The sequence below is a fragment of the Spea bombifrons genome, chromosome 5 (genome assembly GCF_027358695.1).
Source record: "Spea bombifrons isolate aSpeBom1 chromosome 5, aSpeBom1.2.pri, whole genome shotgun sequence".
NCBI lineage: Eukaryota > Metazoa > Chordata > Amphibia > Anura > Pelobatidae > Spea > Spea bombifrons.
In genome coordinates this window covers 69,815,791-69,835,978 of record NC_071091.1, presented here as the reverse complement: position 1 = coordinate 69,835,978, position 20,188 = coordinate 69,815,791, and the positions used below count along the sequence as shown (strand labels likewise).

Here is a 20,188-nt window from a genome sequence, read left to right as displayed (position 1 = left end):
GAGACCTTGTTAAAAAAACATGAGCTTTCTTGCATATATATATATACAGAGAATCAATTTTTACTGTATTGCTAGGTAGTTTGGCGTCACTTACACATTTCCTTGTTTTTGAAAGAAAAGCAAATTTTGTTCTTTAAAATAACATGAAATGGATCAGAAATCCAGTATTGATTTTGTTAATGTTGTAAATTATTATGGCTGGTTTTTAATGGAATATCTTCATAGGCGCACAGAGGCCCTTTGTCACTCCCATTACTCCTGTGTTCCATTGGCACTCCGTGTTCGCTACTGCGAGTTTAAAAGGCGAATAGCTCATTAGAAAACTATTTTGCGATTGTTACAGCTAGAAATGTCTTTGTTTTCCATGAAAACAGCTAAGTGACCCCAAACTTTTGAATAGCAGTGTGTATGTAACTTCATTTCTTGTAAAATCTTCTCCTGTACACCAGATTTGGATTTTTGGTTCTTCTACATTGAACTTAGATGTTGGTGATGACTGTTGTCCTACACTGGATGTTCAACTTATTTTCATATATTGGTCATTCTGCAGGTCATCCAATGATATTATGGGTATAGTTTGTTATAAATTGAAACTGGGTGCTGTGGGGTATATGTAAGATGTCATTTTAATAATATTGTATTTTGTACATTATTTTGCCACTATTTGTGGTTTGCTCTTATGTATATATTGGTACATTATTTTCTTCTATATCCTTCTTCAGAAAAAATAGAGTGCTTTTGTTATGCCAGTTAGATCTCATTTTCATTCATCAAAACATTCAAGGGGGATCTCTGATGTATGATTATGGTAATAACAATTCCTAGCTTCATGTTTGGCTCATACATTTCTGGTGGACTAGTGGTTACACTTGTGGTACAATGTTTCCATCTGAATTTCCAACTATAACTTCTAGGATTTGAAGATCTTCACTACCCATTAAAATGAAATTGATCAATGGCCTGATGGTACTATTAGTGCTAAACAATTTCAACTTTTAAAAGGTTGTTCAGGAGGTTCAGTGATGAAGCTCACCTTGGTAAGATGGGTCACATTACAAGGTCTCCTGTTCAAGATCGTAGTTTTTGTATTTTTGATGAATATGCCCACAGTGTAAGTTGACTGTAATCGTTCCACCTCTGTAGGTAATGAATTCCACATCTTTATTGTTCTTACTCTAGAGAACCTGTTCTCTGCTTTAGATGGAAACTCCTTTCTTCAAATGAATGGATGACCTCTTGTTCTTTGCACATTAGGTCATCAGTAAGAACTTTTTATTGCTCCCATATGTATTTGTATAATGTTATTATCATTTTCACATTTAATTTTCCCCCAAATGCAAAACTTTGCATTTTTCATATTCCACTTGGCCGCCCAATCCCCCAACAGGACCAAGTCCCCTTGCAGAGAAAGATTGTCCACTTCAGACAGTATGACCTTAGCTAATTTTGTGTCGTGCAAACCAAGACAGAAGTGGACATGGGATGGAATTCAGGGGTATTCCCATTATTACTTTTGTCCAACTGGAGACGTTTACATTGACTTAAGTTACTTAAGTACTTGAAGGGGTACATCATCACTCAGCCAATCACGTCAGCTTTAAGGGTTTTGTGGTATCGATTTGCAAACATGTAGTCATTGGTTCTTTGGTATGTACAGAGGGAAAACAAAGTTGGTATTTGGTGAAATTTGCATGGATGGATAATCCTGGTAGTGATATTTATTTCATGTACTGTGTGATGAAAATGAGCTAAAGTTCCATATTTGCTATCAACATTTTATCATCATTCATTGGTCACTGAATGATTTTTGAGCTATACAATATAAAAATTATAAGATTTTGGAACTTTCATCTGTTATGTTGCTTTTATTTTAACTGGAAAAGTCAACTCCATATGAGTGCTCCATAAGCCAGTGATGGTAGACCAATTAGGTATGTACCATTATGTATTTTTAGAAATTGACATTCATGTTGCTACTCAGTATAATTATGTGTCTTGTTAATTTACTCATAGAATTAGAAATTAATTATATTTACTTTTCTTGACAATTTATTTATTGCACAGTCAATGAAGCCAAGGTTCATTGGATGGAAGCATGTGGCACAAAACCATAGTGATTCCCTCCAATAACAGAAAAAATAGGCATTGAAGTACTTTTCTATTGGCTGAGTGGTTTTGGGCGGGGCTGGCATTGACAACGCCCATTATAATCTGCAGACAAGGGGCATGGATGAATTGAAACCACGTGACTGTCCTCCGACTCAATGATGTAACTCGCCACGCCCCCTGTGACATCATCAAATGTACTGAAACCTCGCGAGAGGCTTGATACTGGTTTACACCCTTCAGTCTGGGGACAATAGAGGGGTGCATGCAGCACCTGTATTGGGGAGCAATTTGTAGTTGGTGGGTACCCCAGAAAGTGACTTTGAATGATACCCCAAAGCATTATACAAGGGAACCCGCTATTCTAAAGCAGGTCAGTACTCACCCGGATTGGCCCCATAGTACATGCAAATTATAGGGTCTTTGACGTCACTTCCTACCTATATACGGAACCGCCATTTTCTGGCGGCGAGTGAGTAAGGGGAAGGCGTACCGGTGGCGGGACCGTATTGGAGCGGAGCGGGCAAGTGTGTTTAACATATATACACACACCCACCCACACGGTGTAGGGGTAATCCGCACACTGAGTGGGGGAGGGGAATCATCGTTTCCTAACCCGACAGGAAGGGGAAGCGGCTGCAGCAGGAGGCGGATCGGAGCCCGTGAGATAAGAGGAGCAGCTCCTTCTCCAGCGCTGCCGGTAAGTACAGCGTCTCCGAGGCGCATGCAATCCCAGAGGTGTGCCACATGCTGCGCGGGCGCTGGGTGCACCTCAGACTGTACCATCCGGTGCAGACAGGGGCCGGCCGCACGCGCATTCGCTGGGACTTTTGTACGCGCTTGCAAGTTACCGTGTGTCATACAGAGGAGCAGGCTGTGTGCCAGGGAGCGCGCACTGCTCGCTGCGTGTGTATGAATGGGTTAATACCGGGTTATTGCGTGTGCCTGTCTGTGAGCGGCACCGCTCCGTGTGCTCAGCGCTGGCGGACACTGTGTCTGGAGCGCTGCGCCCGTATTCGGAACGGAATCTGGGCTCGCTTTCCGTGGCCGGGCGGTAACTCCTCCCCCTCATCTGTGATGGTGGCGCCATGTATTCAAATAGAAATGCTTCTGCAGTGGCTGTGGTACCAATTGTATATAGACACACATATATATATATATATATTTAGAATTCGCAGGCTTGTGGTTGCAGAGCCCCTTGGGGGCTGTGCTAATAACTCTCCTTATTGCCTCCTGAACTGGTACAGTATGTGTACCGACTGATTGTCTATATACTAATGAGCCATTGAAAAAAGCATAATTGAGTTCCAACCCTAAATCCGGGGTCGTATACATACAGATCACCCAGTATGATGGATTTTATTATTTTTCAAACCAAAGACCATTGGAAACCTCTGTTCGACATATATATATATATATATATATATATACACATATATATATATATATATATATATATATATACACACATATAATCATAATACTCCAGTTGTTGGGAGAAATGGATACGAGACCTGCTATGATATACCGGCGGATTGCCTGCTCAGCTTTGATTCCTTTAACAAACCTCAAAAATAACAGCAGATTCTATCTAAAAATCAAAGCAAGGCCATAAAGTGGCATCAAAGCATCCAAGCGTTAAGAGATCGCCTGGCGCAGCGCTGCAGAACTCTGGGCGTCAGGAGCCACAAATAGACTTTTTATATATATATTATATATATATATATATATATATATATATATAATCTGCCTGAAAACCAGTTTCATGGGCTCAGATGTTTGTGGCCCTCATGACCCGGGGTTGTGCCTCACTGGACTAGTTGGATGTACAGCATGTTTGTTTTGCTCCATGCTTTTGTTGGAGTTTCACGTGGTCTCGCCTCAGGGTGTCATTTGGAAGAAAGAAAGTGCTGTAGATAGGGTGACCACATCAGCCGCGTACTTCACCTGTGCTGGTCGTCAATATGAAAAACTTGTGTCCTGGAAAACATGGTCGATGTGGTCACCCTAGCTGTAGATATGGTTGGGTTGAAACATTTAAGTATTATGCGTGTGATCGTTTTTCGCACGCGTAGGTTAGGATGGTCAGTGCAATTCTGTTCATGTGATCCCACAAAACCAAGTAAAAGATCATTTCTATACAGTGAGACTGAAAATCCTGGAAAAGCCCCAGCTTGGTTTCCAGTGGCTCGTCTTATGTATGTCTGGAACCCAGTTCCATTGTATCCTGTGACAACAGCTGGCACATTGTGACAATAAAATGGCATTTTAACAGAATCTGAATCTTTACATTTCGGTTGTATCATTTAAGTGCACATAAACATGTCTTGAATGCCCCTAATCTTTAGAATAAATACAAGAATGCCCCTAATCTTTAGAAACGTATTAAAATAGATTGAGCGGTGCAAGAACCCCTGGCCCTGTCCGTAGAGTATTGGCCGCGGGCTCAGAATGCTGTTGGAGAGCGTTACTCCTTTTCCAGGTTGCCAAGTCTTTATGTTGTACTGGAGTATGGAGTTAAAATGTCTGCCTAGTCCCTCCTACTTGATGACATCATCTGACTGTTTAACATGTCAGAGAAACAGCCCAGCTTCTAGAAGGACCTGTATTCAAAGTTATATTTATTTGAATTATCTATATTGGGATTAATGGAACAGTTTATCAAGTAACTGCTTTAAGACTGGCATCAGTTGCTGCCCCCCCCCCAAGAACCTATTCTGGATAATGAAAAGTTATACTTTCGGTATGTTTGTGTTGATGTGTAAATGTTCCAAGATAATTAAACCTGTGTAGATGTTGAGAACCAGTGCCATCAGTTTTTTAATAGATCACCAGGTAAAGTTAATGCCGTCATTTCGAATGCTTGTTCTTTTGGGGGTTGACAATTGCAGTCTGGTTTATGACGTTCGTTTTTAAGGTTCTGCACAGTACTTATAGTTGTTATTATAGTGCCATCAGAAACAAAAAAATTGGGTAGCAGAAGGGAGTTGTCCCCAAGGAAGTTGGTCTTAAGCAGGTTTTCTTAATTATTACCGTATTTGCTGGATTATAAAACAAGGTTTTTTCCAGAGCAAATGCTGACTATAAAACTAAGATCCAGATCCCCTGCAGCGCTGCAGGCGACCTGGATCCTCCTCTCTGGCAGCCGGTGGACATCTGCACGATGCACGCAGACAACCTCCGCTGCTGCCGGCACTTCCTCTGGGGCTTCTATGACGGAGAGCCGCTTCACATGACCTTCCGGTGCTCATTCATAGAAGTGCCGGCAGCAGCAGCGGAGGTTGTCGGCATGCATCACACAGACGTCCACTGGCTGACCCACTACACGCCAAGGAATCTGAAGCACGGGGCACAAGTCTAGGGAAGCACTGGTAAATCGGGGGAGGGTAAGAGTGACATACGGGGGGTACAGGGCTTTCTGGAGGCAGAGTGGCATATAGGGGTGTATAAGGCATATCTAGGGTAGAGTGGCATATAGGGGGTAAAAAGGCATATCTGGGGGGCCGAGTGGCATATAGGGGTATAAGGCATATCTGGGGGGCAGGTGTGCATAACTGGGGGCAGGTTGGCAAATAAAAGGAAATAAAAACAAAAAAAAAATGTTCTCCATCAGAGTTTTTATTAAATATGAAAAAATAGTTTACATAAATTAATATTTACTTTTTAATAAAACTTAATAAAAAAGTTAAGGGTAGTCTTAAATTCATGGTGCAGACATCTTATAATCAAGCAAATACGGTATTATCTTTTATTTACATAGCGCAGGGCTTGACAAATTTGTTGTGAATCTAGGCGCCAGGTAAAAAAGTTAGGAGGCAGGATTTTTTTAAACTAACAGTTGGTCAGGAGTGATCTGATCATCATAGCCCACTTACTAAAATCACAGCGTTTGACCTGGAAGCACCCTGGACTTTCAGGTCAGTGCTGTTTTTTTTTTTTAACTCTTTCGATGCTGATGTTCCATTGGAGCACAGCATTGACTGATATTTAGTCCCCACAAGCTTGTGGGGACAAATGTTAACCCCTGCAATGCCACAAATGTGTCATACACAATTGTGGCATTGAAGGGGTTAACGCTGCACTGTCGCTCTCATGGAGCGATCAGTCAGCAGGGGGGTGTTGGGGCTGGTCTCCACACTCATGTGGAGACCAAAGAACCCTCTCCCCTGTCCCTGAAGCTGCCTCTGGCAGCTGGGACTCAATTGCTGGTCTATAGACCAGCCATTGCAGGGGGGAGTCTCTTTGATGACTGCTGTAGGCTTCCATTCCTACAGGAATCATCAAAGGGCTTGTGGGGGCTCGTTTTTGCTGTTGCTGGTCTGCCTCGGCTTCCAGGCAGACCACCAGCAGCAGAGTCCTGTACAAAACGGGAATTAACCCCTAAATGCCGCGACATTGAAGGGGTTAACGCTGCACTGTCGCTCTCATGGAGTGATCAGGCAGCAGGGGGGTGTTGGGTCAGCTCCCCACACTTGTGTGGGGACCCAATCAACACACAACCCCCTTCCCTGAAGCTGCCCGTGGCAGCTGAAAACACGATTGCTGGTTTTCCAGCAACAGTGTTTTCAGCCTACAGGCTCACTCCGTGCGAGTGATCTCAGGCTCGGGGGCGGGCTCTGTGTGGCTGTGCTGTCTGCCCAGACTCCTGGGCAGACAGCAGCAGCGCCCCCGTGTGGTGACTCAGCCTCTTACATCCACATTTTTTTCTGGATGTGAGAGGCTGACAAAACCTAGGCGCCAGGACAAAATGCTCTGGCGCCTGGGATTTGTCGAGCCCTGACATAGCGCCAGCAATTTACGCAGCTCTTAATACAACACATATATTCAAGGGGTATGACAAGACGAGAATTGACAGACTAAGACAAACCGATACATTAGGTGGAGAGAGCCCTGCTCGCAAGCTTACAATCTTGAGGGAATGGCTGACAAACATAAGGCACAGAGAAAGGGTGAGAGGTAGTGTGGAGGTTGTATCAGTGACAGGGAAGTTCCAGCAGCTAAGGTGGTGCGGCTTCTCTGAAGAAGTGAGTTTTGAGATATTTCTTGAATGTTGGGAGGGAGGGTGAATGCTGGAGGTTCGGTGGAAGTAGATTCCAGAGATATGGGGTAGCCAGAGTGAAATCTTGTAGACAGGAAAGGGAAGAGGTGATAAGTGAGGAGGAGAGCCTTAGCCCATGGGAAGAACGTAAGGAGAGTATTTGCTTATGAGGGCAGAAATGTATGGAGGGCCTTATATGTTAGCCAGCGGTCGATTTCACAGTGGGGAAGCAGAAGAGGAGCGGCTGCAGGGAAGATAAGCCTAGCAGCAGCATTTAGGACAGACTGCAGAGGAGAGTCGAGACCTAAGGACTAAAACAATGGGGCAAATCTTGTAAGCATGCATGAGAAGTAGAAATGGGGCAGAGGACAGCTGCTGATATACTTCTGCACACCCGCTGTAGAGTGGTACATAATGGTAATAAAGTATGGCCATTCACATATCTGCAACATGAGCTGCAGCACATCGCCTGAAGTACATTTTTACGTACTGTACCCATCTTCAATAACTTTTTCACTACCCATAAACATTTAAACCACTGTATATATAAATATATATAGATATAGATATATATATATATGTGTGTGTGTGTGTGTGTACATAATATTTTTGCAGCCGCATGCGTATTTGTATTAATGCAATATGATTCTATGGTATGAGGGTGCTATTGAATAATTGTGATGCATCACGTCATTTTTTTTTTCTCCCGGTTAATACTATGCTATTTTTTGATGTTTATGTCCATTATGTCGCATGATTGTCTAATTTATTTTCCCCCGTGTTTTACTGTAGCACATCTGTCAAAATGTTTCAACCACCAGTTAATAACCTTGAGAAAATTAGGAGAGCGCGGAAGAGGGTGAAGCAAATGTTACTGCAGATTGGCTTAGAGAGTTGCAAAGATATATTAGAGGTAAGAGTCCTTTGTAAATGTCTGATTACTCCTGCAAATTATATGTACCATTAATGTGTGTTTTGGGAATTATTTGGTGTATCTGGGAAGTTTCCTCAGCTTGCTGATACATGTAAAACAAAGCATGTCTGCCCTATCATTGCTAATTTCTACATATATAATCTCACACGCTAACACCATCTCCCCCCTTTTCATGGACCCTTCTACTCCTACTACGTAGTAGATTGATCTGTAGCAGTTGGATTTTTCACTTCTCCCATTCTCCTTTGTTTGTTGCACTTTAGGTTTTATTTATTAAGATGAAAGGGCATCATTTGTATTAGCTAAATTTGAAATTAATCAAATGGTTACAGGTCTGATAAACAGTTTAGAATTGGGTTCAGTACCTTTATTTTCTGCCGGAACACTTTCTGGATGCTCTATCACACGACTGACTGCAGTTATCCCACTGATTAGTAGTTTTGCTGCATCCTTTTAATGGCTAGCTGTCAATCTATGGTTATTTTTTTTATTTTTTTGGCTGTGGATCTGCAACTCGTGTTATCCTGATCTGTGGATAATTTAGTCTGCGTTAGTGCCTAGAGTGTTAAACGGAGGAGCTGCAATAAATGTTGGAAGTTACATTAATATACATCCATCGTGCCAGCACATGTTACTCTGGATTATTTGTTTAGCTGTGAGTCTGTGACATATCCCCTCACGGATTTCACTTTTTACTAACGACGGCCAACCTCAGGGAGTTTCTTCTGCAAAAATTAAACCTGCATAAAACATAGAGCTTCGTAATGTCTTTATTGATATTTTGTTTACCGTTCCCTCAAGACTGCAAGCTTGCGAGCAGGGCTCTCTCCACCTAATGTATGAATACATTTATTGTAAGAAGTGCTGTGTACATTGTTGGCGCTACATGAATAAAAAATAATAAGAGTCTAAAAATTTAACTTTCTGCTAAATCGGTATTGTTAATGTGACTTTTGTCAGAGAGGCCTTTGAAGCGATGGAAGAGGCAGATAAGTCTGGCAGCAGCATTCATGGTGGATTGTAGAGGGGTGAGAAGGTTAAGAGGGAGACCAGCTAAGACAGAGTTACAATAATCAAGACGGGAGATAATCGGGGCATGGACAAGAGCCTTATTTATATCCTGTATTATGAAGGGATGGATGCGGGCAATGCTTTTAAGATGGAGCCCGCAGTTTTTAGAGATGGGGAGGGGAAGTGTTATTGGAGACAGAGACGCTGAAGGTACGATCAGAGAGGTAGGAAGTGAGCCATGAAAGAGCAGTGTAACTAAGACCAATACCATGGAGAGTTTGAAGGAGAAGAGGGTGGTCAACGGTGTCAAAAGCAGCAGAAAGGTCCAGTAGGATTAGCATGGAGTAGTGGCCCTTGGATTTAGCAGTGAGCAGGTAATTAGTAACTTTAGTAAGGGCGGTCTCAGTGGAGTGTCGAGGGCGAAAACCAGATTGAAGAGGGTCAAGTAGGGATTTTGAATCAAGAAACTTAGTTAATTGGGAATAAACAATTCTTTCAAGAAGCTTGGAGGTGAGGGGAAGTAGAGATATGGGATGGGAATTGGAGATATCAGTCGGGTCATAGGAGGGCTTTTTCAAGATTGGAGTAATGGTAGCATGCTTGAAGGAGGATGGTACAGATCCACTAGTGGGGGATAGAGCTAGAGTAGGGACAAGAGTAGATGAAAGAGACTGGGTGAGATGGGAAGGGATCGGGCCAAGGGGGCATGTAGCTGGACAAGAGGAAAGAAAAAGAGCATGTACCTCCTCTTCAGTGACAGCAGAGAATTGATTTAATGTAGTGAAGAGGTCAGTGGATATGAGGGTGCAAAATTAGAGGGAGGGTGAGGGCAGGGTGGTGGCTGTACATATATGTGACAATGAATGTTTATAAATCATGTAATTCGTTGAAGGCATTACACATTGTGGATTGTCTCAATCTTCATCCAATTTACCTGAAGCAATACTCTGCGTCCCTTCTTGCGTCTCTTGCTTAGTAGACTGTTTGTAAAGACTGTGTAGGAAGTAAACATCTACTATGGAACAGCAGGAGAAATATATGGTCTGCCTTGTGTTATAGGGTGCGGTAGAAAGTCTGTAGATTGTTTTGTGGCAAAACAGTAATTATGTACCCCTTTCCCTGTTGGTTGGACAGCATCTTGCTGGCTCTGTAACGGCGTGCTACATGTTCAGGTAATGGGTTCATTTGGTTGGCATCATAACATATTTCCATGTAAGCACAACAGCAGCTTTGTGAGCATTGATTATCATGCTCTAAATAAGACAGCCTGTATCTGCAGTCGCATGTAAAAAAATAAACAAAAATTAGTCTCAGGTATCCTACCAATCCGTAAATCATTTACTGATAATATTGGCTAGATTGTTATGCAGTAGCCTCTGTTTATTAAAACCGGTATATCCTTATGCTTCTGGAAATGAATCTGTTCTGGTGTAAATGTGGATTGTAGAAGGCACAGTATAAATATGCGATAGCCCACTGAGGCTGACGGTACAACTTGATCTCTCCCCAGGATCATGTTTGGATTTGGCTTAGCCAACCCAGGAAAGCACCTTTCAGCTCTTGATATATAAGAATCACTAGATATTTATCTGTTTATCTATCCCACCTCCAAACTGGATTTCCACCTTAAATCACAAAATGTTACATAGAAGTTCTTTACATTTCACTCGCTACAATTAGTAGGAAGGAAGGTGATTCTTGGCTATAGGTACATATTAGTGAATGCCAAATTGCCTACTCTACTGTACACTAAGGAAACTGATTTAGAGATTGAAATAAGCAACATACTCAAGTTGTGTGTGTATAGTGTGGAGAAAATCAATTCAATTTCCCTTTTTTTCAATTTGCAGGATTAGTTCAGGTATCCTTGACTTCTACTTTTTTGTGTGAAAAGGAGTGCCTTGAACATAGAAACATAGAATTTGGCGGTAAATTATTTTTATATAGGGCCATATCATATGAACAGGACATAACAAGTAGTGTATAATATAACTTGATTTGCAGACACAGGAGGTTAGGAGGGCCCTGCTCAGACAGTTTACAATCAATCATAGGAACCATTCATGTAATCGAATCTGCTAGAGGCATGAAGTCTCTGTGCCAGTGTTCTTTTAATGTCTGAAGGTTCCTGCTTGTTTTCTGCTTGGACTTACGCTGAGCCTTTCTTTGCTATTGTATACGAATAGGCAAGATGTTTTCATCCTTGTATAAAAAAGAAAAACCTTAGATAAACCCTCAGGGTAAACCTGGTTCATCTGCTGTTAGACAGTTTCGAGTAACCTCTCGCACTGCAAACAGCCTATGCATTTACGTAGCTAATTTGGGAATTATGAGGAGAAAACATAGCTAGTGACAGTTGACGTGCCTGGCACATCATGGGGTTAAATGAGCTTCTGGGAAGGCTTTCCACAAGTTTTCAGAATGTTTCTATGGACATTTTTGTCCATTCATCCAGTCGAGCATTTGTGTGGTCTGGCTCGTAATGTCCGGTCCAGCTCATCCCAAAGGTGTTCGATGGGGTTGAGGTCAGGGCTCTTAGCGGGTCAGTCACGTTCTTCCACAATAAACTTATCCAAACATGTCTTTACGGACCTTGCTTTGTGCACTGTGGCACAGGCTTCCCCAAACTGTTCACACAAAGTTGGAAGCATAGCCTTGTCCAAAATGTTTTGATATACTTCCGTCCATATGTGTGTGTATAATAGATATAAATATATTTATAAAATTTTACTTTTACTTGGAGAGAAACCCTTGGTTTTATGTGTGGTGGAGTATTGTAGCTTTAATTACCACATGCAGGTAATCCTTGACTGGAATACTGATTCTGAGGACAGATTAAATTAGTGCTGCATGGAATTATGTTCTGGCCGGACAGTGAAGAGTATTATATTTAGACATATATAAATCTTAAGCATCAAAATCTATATTCTTTTGTTTGTTTTCTAGGAAATCAACACTTTTAATCCAGGAGACAAACATTTTTCCAGTACATCATGGGAGGATGTCTCGCTTTGGGAAGCTAATGGACGCAGAAATGTATGTCTTCCACTAGTGACTGGCAGCAGAGTAGATAAGGACACTTGCCGCACAACTCCATTCTCTTTTCAGTAGCTTCAAATGCTGTATCAAGGTTTTTGTGAAAGATTTTTATTGGAACCTGTCAAATTTGCAGGTCATTTAAACTTTCCACGAATAGCAAACCATATTTACACAATTATTCAATTTTTTATGACCTAATAGTGGCTCATGCAGCAGAAGCTAAAGAAACCTCTTGTTCCACCTCCTCGATGTAACTATTATAAATGAAAAATCCTAAATTGGTCAAATTGTGGTGGAAGCTTAAATTTGTTTTCTTCTTTTTTGACAAGAAAAGGATTGTAGAAAACAAAGTTTCTTTTATTCTTCAATCTTGTAAAAAAAAAGTAAAATAGCTAAAGACCCTCCCTTGATGTCACTGCATTAAGTTTTTTTAAATTGTTGACCAAGAATCTTAATAATCTGGTGACATTTACGTGAGAGATGACCGTGCCTGGTAAATATTCCATTCCTTATACCATTATGTACTTTAGTGAATGTTGCCTTGTGTAATAAGGTGGCGCTTGAAGATTCATGTCTCAACTCAGTCAATATAATCGCGTATCTCGTAAGGAGGCAACTTTGTCCTAGAATTTTTACTGTCCAGCATTTGGTATATTAAATTGTGTTAACTGTTTGTGTCAGCGCTCAGCTATGCGTTTCACAGGACTGTCAAGGATACCTTCTGAATTAACAAGAAGCTATGTTCTTATGGATAGACAGGACTGCTGAGGGATACAGAAATTAACACAACAGCTAAGGCTGAAAACCTCAAATTGTGCTTTATTACCGTTCTTATTGATCAGCGTAATGTTTGTGTGTTGTGCTGCTCAGCTCTGGTATACTGTTGGCTGACAACTGTTGAAACCACAAACCCAAAACAGTCTAGAGTCAGCGGCTGCCTCTAGAATAGAGGTACAACTTGAACTTGTTTGGGTCTATTCGCCAATCGTGAAGGGCCACCCAGGCAGGTTTTTCCTAGTTAGATTGACTGAGCTGGCCCTGCATAATGTCTGCTTTAATAGGTGTCTGAAGAATTCTCACTGATTTCACTATATAGGGCCAGCAAAGTTCTTCTTGCAGCTGAAGCTCACTGGGATTGGACCTTCATAACATGCAGTGAATATAGAAACATGGAAAGTGACGACATATAAGAACCAGAAGGCCCATCCAGTCTCTGCCTTTAGTAAATAGATCCTGTTAACAGGATTCCAAAATTTCTGTCTGTAAAAGGATTCCACCCAGCCTTTAATATTTGTACTGTTGCTGGGAAACTTTAGTTCTACTTGTTTTGGTTAGAGCATTGAGAGGAAACATTATCTTTTAATGGTTTCTATAGGTGCTGGAAAGCTTGGATATTGTTATGTGCTGGTTGTTTTTGTTTAATTTCTTTCTGATAAAATAGTAAAGCCTTTGTGAATTAGTCGGCATTAACTGAATGTACCTGAAAAAACATACACAAATGTGTGTGTGTGTGTGTATGCTATTGAGTACAAACATTTTGATGCATGCTTTTTTTCCGTGTGTGTGTATTGTGCATTCATTGAAGTGTTATAAAAAGGATGCGTCGAAGTCATTGAGATTTAATTTTGCTGTGTAGCATAATTCCTTAAAACATGACTTTTCAGAATGAGGGTTAGGAATCTTTCTCTTTTATGTTGTGTTTGTTTCTATTTGGTCATTTAAACTGTTCTTTGTTTTTATTTTTGTGCCCCATAGGAATACAGATCAAAGTCATTTTGCTGCAGTATGTGCAAATTTTCAACCAATTTGCTTTCTTCATTCAAAAGCCACCTGAAGCGCTATCATGAAGAAGAGAAGGACCTTGAGCTCATGTCTACATGTTCTCACTGTCCATTTACTTCCCAGTCAAAAACAGTTGGAAAGCACGCGCGGATATTCCACAGTAGTGTGCGGAAGGGCCCAATCCCTGCTGTGAAGGAGAATTCAAATCTGCCGAGGAACTGCATGAAACTTTCGTGCTCCAAGTGTTCTTTCACTGACACCCTGTACTACAGCATGAAAAAGCATGTTCTTTTGAAACATTACGAGAAATTGGCTGAATCTTATTTTGGAGAAAAGTCTGAAAAAGAAATTGGTGATGCTTCAGAAGTTAAAACCCAGCCTGTAAATAAGTTCTTTTGCAAGAAGTGCAGTTTCACAGCTGTTTCTCATGATGCGCTGATATACCATATTATAACATCTGAAAAACACAGAGATCTCGAACAGAAATTAAGGGCTGACATTTCAGAAATCAGTAGAGCTCAGCTGAAAAACATACGACCCTCCATGTCTGGAGTTGCTACACCACAACAAATAGCGGTGTCTGCAAACTCGCCGGCTGCAGTTCCAGCTTCGTCTCAAGGTCCAAAGATGGTATCACTTCCACAAAATGGCCCAAGTCAACCTTTGGGGACGTCAACTGCTGCTATACAGAATGTTGTACCAAAAATTGCTACTGTTGCAGATTCTTCAGTGGGTTTGGTACAGAAAACTGCTACATCTGTTGCCTCTACAGCTACAGTTGAGTTTGTCACTACAGCTCTCAAACAGAACCAGACCATTACCCTCCCGCAGAACCAGACCATTACCCTCCCGCAGAACCAGACCATTACCCTGCCGCAGAACCAGACCATTACCCTGCCGCAGAACCAGACCATTACCCTGCCGCAGAACCAGACCATTACCCTGCCGCAGAACCAGACCATTACCCTGCCGCAGAACCAGACCATTACCCTGCCGCAGAACCAGACCATTACCCTGCCGCAGAACCAGACCATTACCCTGCCACAGAACCAGACCATTACCCTCCCACAGTCTATTTTTCTGTCTCCCAGGTTCCCTCTGAACCAGTCTGTTACTGCAACTGTCCTTCCCTCCGGCTGTAATGTTGGACAGATTCTTACAGGTGCTCAGACCTCTGTAAAACCCACTGTTCTTCCTCTAAATCAACCACTGAGTAGAAGTTTGCTTCCTGTAAATCAGTCAGCAGTTCTTGCTTGTACTCAGTCTGTGCGACCCAATGTGATGAATGCGAACCAGACAGTGAGACCCGCTGTTCTTAATGTCAATCAAGCTGTAAAACCTGGCAACCCTACAACAAATCAAGCTGGGGCTTCCCAAAACACCTTCCTCTCTGCTCCCATATTTAGACAACTCATTCCAACCGGTAAACAAGTGAATGGGATACCAACCTACACCCTCTCTCCTATCACTGTCTCTTTGCCTGTTGCTCCATGCACAGTTCCTGCTGTTAACCCACCCAAAGTGACAGTGCAGCTGAAAAAGCCTGATAATGTAGTTAAGGTTTCACAAACACCAGCAAATGCAAAAGCTGTTCCTGTTGTAAGTCTAAACACCACTCCCCAAAAGGCTGCCTCTTTAAAAACTGCTCCAAGTCCATCAGGTAAGGAGGCCAAGCAATGGAAGACCTGTCCTGTATGCAATGAGCTTTTCCCTTCAAATGTCTATGAAGTGCACATGCAGATAGCACACATAAAAGAGGATCCAACCTCAAAATCTGCAGATACACCTATGGGGAAAGCAAAAGAACCGGTTGTTATTGCAGCACACACATCCTCTTTGAAAGTGAATGAGAATATCGTCAGATGTGCACCTTGCAAGACCTTGATAACTGCAGAAGATGTTTTACAGCATCTATTGATGCATGGTCTTGTTTGCCTGTATTGCAAGGCTGTTTTCCATGAACTAATAAACTTTGTTTATCATATGAAAATAATGCACCAGGATAAAAAGACAATACATGCAGATTTTTTGAAGAAAGGCTTGACGATTCCAACCGATGATGACTGTAATGCGCTTTTTCCTCGTTTTGACTTCAAATTAAAAGTGTCAAGAGATGAGCTTGGAGACCGGGAAATAAACCTTGCAGTAGTTACTGGAGTCAATCCAAAATTTGTATCTGCATTATACATTAAAATAAAACACAATCCTAATGATGACGGTGCTGCCGGCAATAAGCAAACCTCGAAATGCCCTTTCTGCAAATGTTCTCTGTCCAAGACGGAGTTGTATGAGACACATCTGAAAGAGAAGCACCACATCATGCCTACAGTCCATACCATTTTAAAGACTCCTGCTTTTAAATGCATCTATTGTTGCGGTGTTTACACAGGTAGCATGACTTTGTCTGCCATTGCTGTTCATCTGCTCCGTTGTCGAAATGCCCCCAAAGATAGCAGCTTTGGGGTTGAGGTTCCACCTGAAGATAATGCAGCACAGGCCTTAAAGGGTGGGGGCATGCATGACTATGCAAAACAAAATACTAGTTCAGAAGATCAGATAGCAACAGATGAGGCCAACCAGCAGACAAGTGCTGGTGAGGACTTTCCACCTGTACCTCACAAGCGAAGAAGGGTAGATGTAAAGCAAGACCAGTTGGATATTGATATTGAGAAAGACTCTCTTGAAATCCTCGCCATAGTTCCTGACAAATCTGAAACATCCCATGAATCTAAAAAGGAATTTTTAACAAAGTACTTCAACAAAAGGCCATATCCCAGCAAGAAGGAACTGTTGTTGCTTGCTACTTTGTTGGACATGTGGAAAGGCGATGTGGCTTCATACATAGGAACCAAACGTTACTTGTGTATGAAATCTCTAAGAAACAACAGACAGAGGGTGCTGCTTGGGTTCCAGATGTTGAAACTTCAAAAGCTGAAGCACGATCTGACGTTCAACGAAAACGAGGAAATTGCATTAATTCCGGAGCACTGACTTTGAATTGTTGTTTTAGTACATAAAACCAGGACTTCTCAGAATGGCATGCGGCTGGTTAGCATTCCCATGGACTTTAAATGATTACAGCACCTGCTAACCAAGATAATTGTGTCCAATTCCTCTTTACAGCTGTTGTTCCTCTATACGCAGGTCTGTGTACAATCTGGTTTACTACCCACTGGCAGACAACTGTAGTTTAATACTCCACACTGCACTGTTTTTTGTTTTGTTTTTTTATAATTAGTATACCGCGAAAAAAAAATTGTCTTTGAAAGTTATGGTTTGACATTTGTAACCCTACAAAGTGTGCGGCATAGATAATTTGTGTTTAATACACTGTTCAGACATTGTGTAATGTATAACATGTCAAGCGTTGTCTACATGAGTTTGTTGAAATTTTTTTTAACAGATCAGAAGGAAAGTTATATTTTATTGCTTTTTAAAAATTGTTACGGTACCTGCAAGTATTTTTTTTTTATTATTATAAAGCAGTTGCGTAATACATACAGTATGTGCCCAGCCAAAACCTAAGAGGGCTTCTCAAGAAATGGGCACACCGTAGGGCTGCATTGAGAAATGATTGTTCCTATGCAAACTGTTCAGTGGAGTTTTATTGATGAACTGCACTTTTATTGATCAAATGTGTGCTGCAAAATTCTGGAAAAGCACCCAGAACCATAACCAAATTTGGAAACTACTACTACTGCTGATCAGGGTACCAAGTAATAAGCCCCCCAGTGCTGTAAAAGCAGGCTTTCACATAGCTGAGTGGACATTTCTGCCTATGTGTGCATTATCTATGATCTCATATTCACACGCGGTTCCAAAAAGGATTAGAATTTAGTTCTTGGTCCAGAGTTTGAGAACTTTGGGTACATCCAACAAACAGTATAACCTTGCTTGTGTTAACTTCTACAATATAAGTTCTTTTGTGCGGTCTATTCTCTGTGTAAGGAACACCTTGGGTAGCAGTGGCCTATAATTGAATCTTTTGTGACAGATTCAGCTGTGTAGATCCTTACACTTACTGATTATACTGGTAAATGTTTCCTGCTGGTAAGACCTACCCGTGCCTTGCAGTGTTATTGCTATTGGCAAATATGTACAGCAGCCAGCTTAAAGAGACACTTTATTGCATATGGTCCCTTTAAATTTACATGGCGTCCCCCTTTCAAATGCATGGGAGGATTCTGCAGAATCCCCTTGTGGATTTGGCCCCTTGCACCCCCCCCTCCCCAGCTATTTTCCGAGAAGGAGAATAATCTGCCATGGATGAGGTATGGGACTATAGGTTCTCCCTTAAGGTAAATGCTTTTTATTTATTTATTTTAAACTTTTTAAAGAATGCAGATTAAAGTACTCATACTTCTTTGAGGCTGTCTGGGACATGAAGCTGTCGCTTTAAGGACAATGATTTGCCAACAGCAGTAACATACAGCAATACAAGTATTTCATTCTAGGCTACTGTGGGGTATTTTTCTACATCATTTTAGGTGTCTAAGGAAACCTTAATTTTGTCCCATTATGGAGATTTAACAATTCCAAATTCCACATTTAGTTCATATATATTTTTATGTGATACAGGACACTTTTATATAAATATATAGATATATCTAATTTATTAGTAGCTCTGGAAAATCTGGAATGTTTAGTTGTAGAATATTTGTGTATGGTGCCTGTTAGGCTCCTTCATTTCTTCTTTTCATGTGTTCTGTCTAGTACAAGGAGAAAAAATGTTATCTTTTGGCTATTTGGGCTTGCGTTTGTTTAAAATAAATAGTTAAACCGTTATTCCAAGGACCAATTTTTCTTTAACGCTAGTGTGTTTTTAAATATGTTTTTACTAATACTGAGTGAAAAAGTGTGGTTTATATTTAAAAAAAAATAAAAAATTCTGGACCAGCTGTGCACCACCAAGTATTTCTTCATAAAGCTGGCACCTATGCGCAGGAAAACATAGGATTCCCTTAAATAGCGTGCACCAGCTGTAAATTAATTTCTTCAGAGCCACAGCACCACCATGTTCTCGGCCCAATCACAACAGTCATTGCATGGTTACTGTAATAGCCAATTTTTGATTCTTAAGCGCCCACATCTTGCGCAGTTCTGTACAATTTAAATGGGGTGGTTGACACATAAATCTATACGTACAAACACAGCAGGCATTGAGGGCATCTGCCAATGAGCGTGCCGTGTAGCCTTATGGAACTTTCATGTAAAGTTACTGGCAATAATGGTGGGCTTAAACTTTGCTTCTATATTACTGTCAAAATCAATGTGCTTGGTTGTTGAAAATATAAAAAGTTGGTGGTTTCAACCCTAAGCCCCTTCATCAAGAGATGCCACAGGCCATGCCTTCAAAGTGGTGTCATGATGCATCTCATACTTAAACCCTATTGACCATAACTGGCTTTTAATTGGTGCTGCCTTGGCTACTGGTTTATAACCTCATCTTCTGCGCTATTAACCAGTGGTGACACTAGATCCCATAATTCAATTGTTAGAGAGCCTACTTCGCCTGTGTAAGCCAACAGTCATAGCTGTAGGTTTTACCTCTTACTGCTTGGTGAATAAGCCTCAGTGTTAGGGTTTTTTTTTATGTATATATAAACACATCCATACACTATATTCAATTAGTCACCTCATAGCAAAGTGCTGAATGAATAAATATGATGTGAAATGGTAGCCTTACAGTACAGGTTTACTATATTTTGCTGGTAAAAATACTGCCTAAAGATATTGACTGTTGTCATTGTCTTAAATCAAATGTGCATGTGCACTTGCAGAACCATCCAGGGTCAAATAAAGTAGAGCTCACACATTAAACATTCCCCCAAATAATGGGAAGTGTTGCTGCACGTGTTAATGTGGAAGTATGCATGCAACAGGGATTATTCGTGGCCTCATTAAATTATGTATTATACAAAGCCATTCTAAGCCCACTGCTCCCACAAACCTCAGCTTTAGTTAAGGCACTTACTGTGTGTTCCTACTGTAATCACGGGGACATATGAAAATGTCCCCGTGATTACAGTAGGAACACACAGTAAGTGCCTTAACTAAAGCCCCCCATTGTCTCTGTGCACTATTTAAGGATTAAATGAAAGGACTTTCTATAGAACCCAGACTGTAGTAGATGTGATGAAATGAAAATTTCCTCATTCCCACACACTGGTGAAAGAGTTTCAACTTAAATGCATGCTCCCAGCATTTCACATTGGGTTAAGTCTAAATACAAAGCAAGCTCAGCAGAGACACATAATAAAGAAAAAGCAGTCAGTCAG

General features: G+C 41.2%; 1 protein-coding gene across 3 annotated transcripts; it reads left to right on the top strand.

The window, feature by feature from the left end:
- The first annotated feature begins 2,360 nt into the window (after positions 1-2,360).
- ADNP2 (ADNP homeobox 2) lies at positions 2,361-17,289 on the top strand. 3 transcript variants are annotated; one of them, XM_053467097.1, is made up of 4 exons: positions 2,361-2,806; positions 7,937-8,057; positions 12,036-12,125; positions 13,884-17,289. In XM_053467097.1, the coding sequence occupies exons 2-4, from the start codon at positions 7,950-7,952 to the stop codon at positions 16,899-16,901; spliced, it is 3,216 nt and encodes a 1,071-aa protein (XP_053323072.1). In that variant the 5' UTR covers positions 2,361-2,806; positions 7,937-7,949; the 3' UTR covers positions 16,902-17,289. The 3 variants fall into 3 exon arrangements, with proteins under 3 accessions (XP_053323072.1, XP_053323073.1, XP_053323074.1); XM_053467098.1 differs by lacking the exon at positions 12,036-12,125; XM_053467099.1 differs by lacking the exons at positions 2,361-2,806; positions 7,937-8,057; positions 12,036-12,125 and adding an exon at positions 12,144-12,621.
- Positions 17,290-20,188: the final 2,899 nt, after the last annotated feature.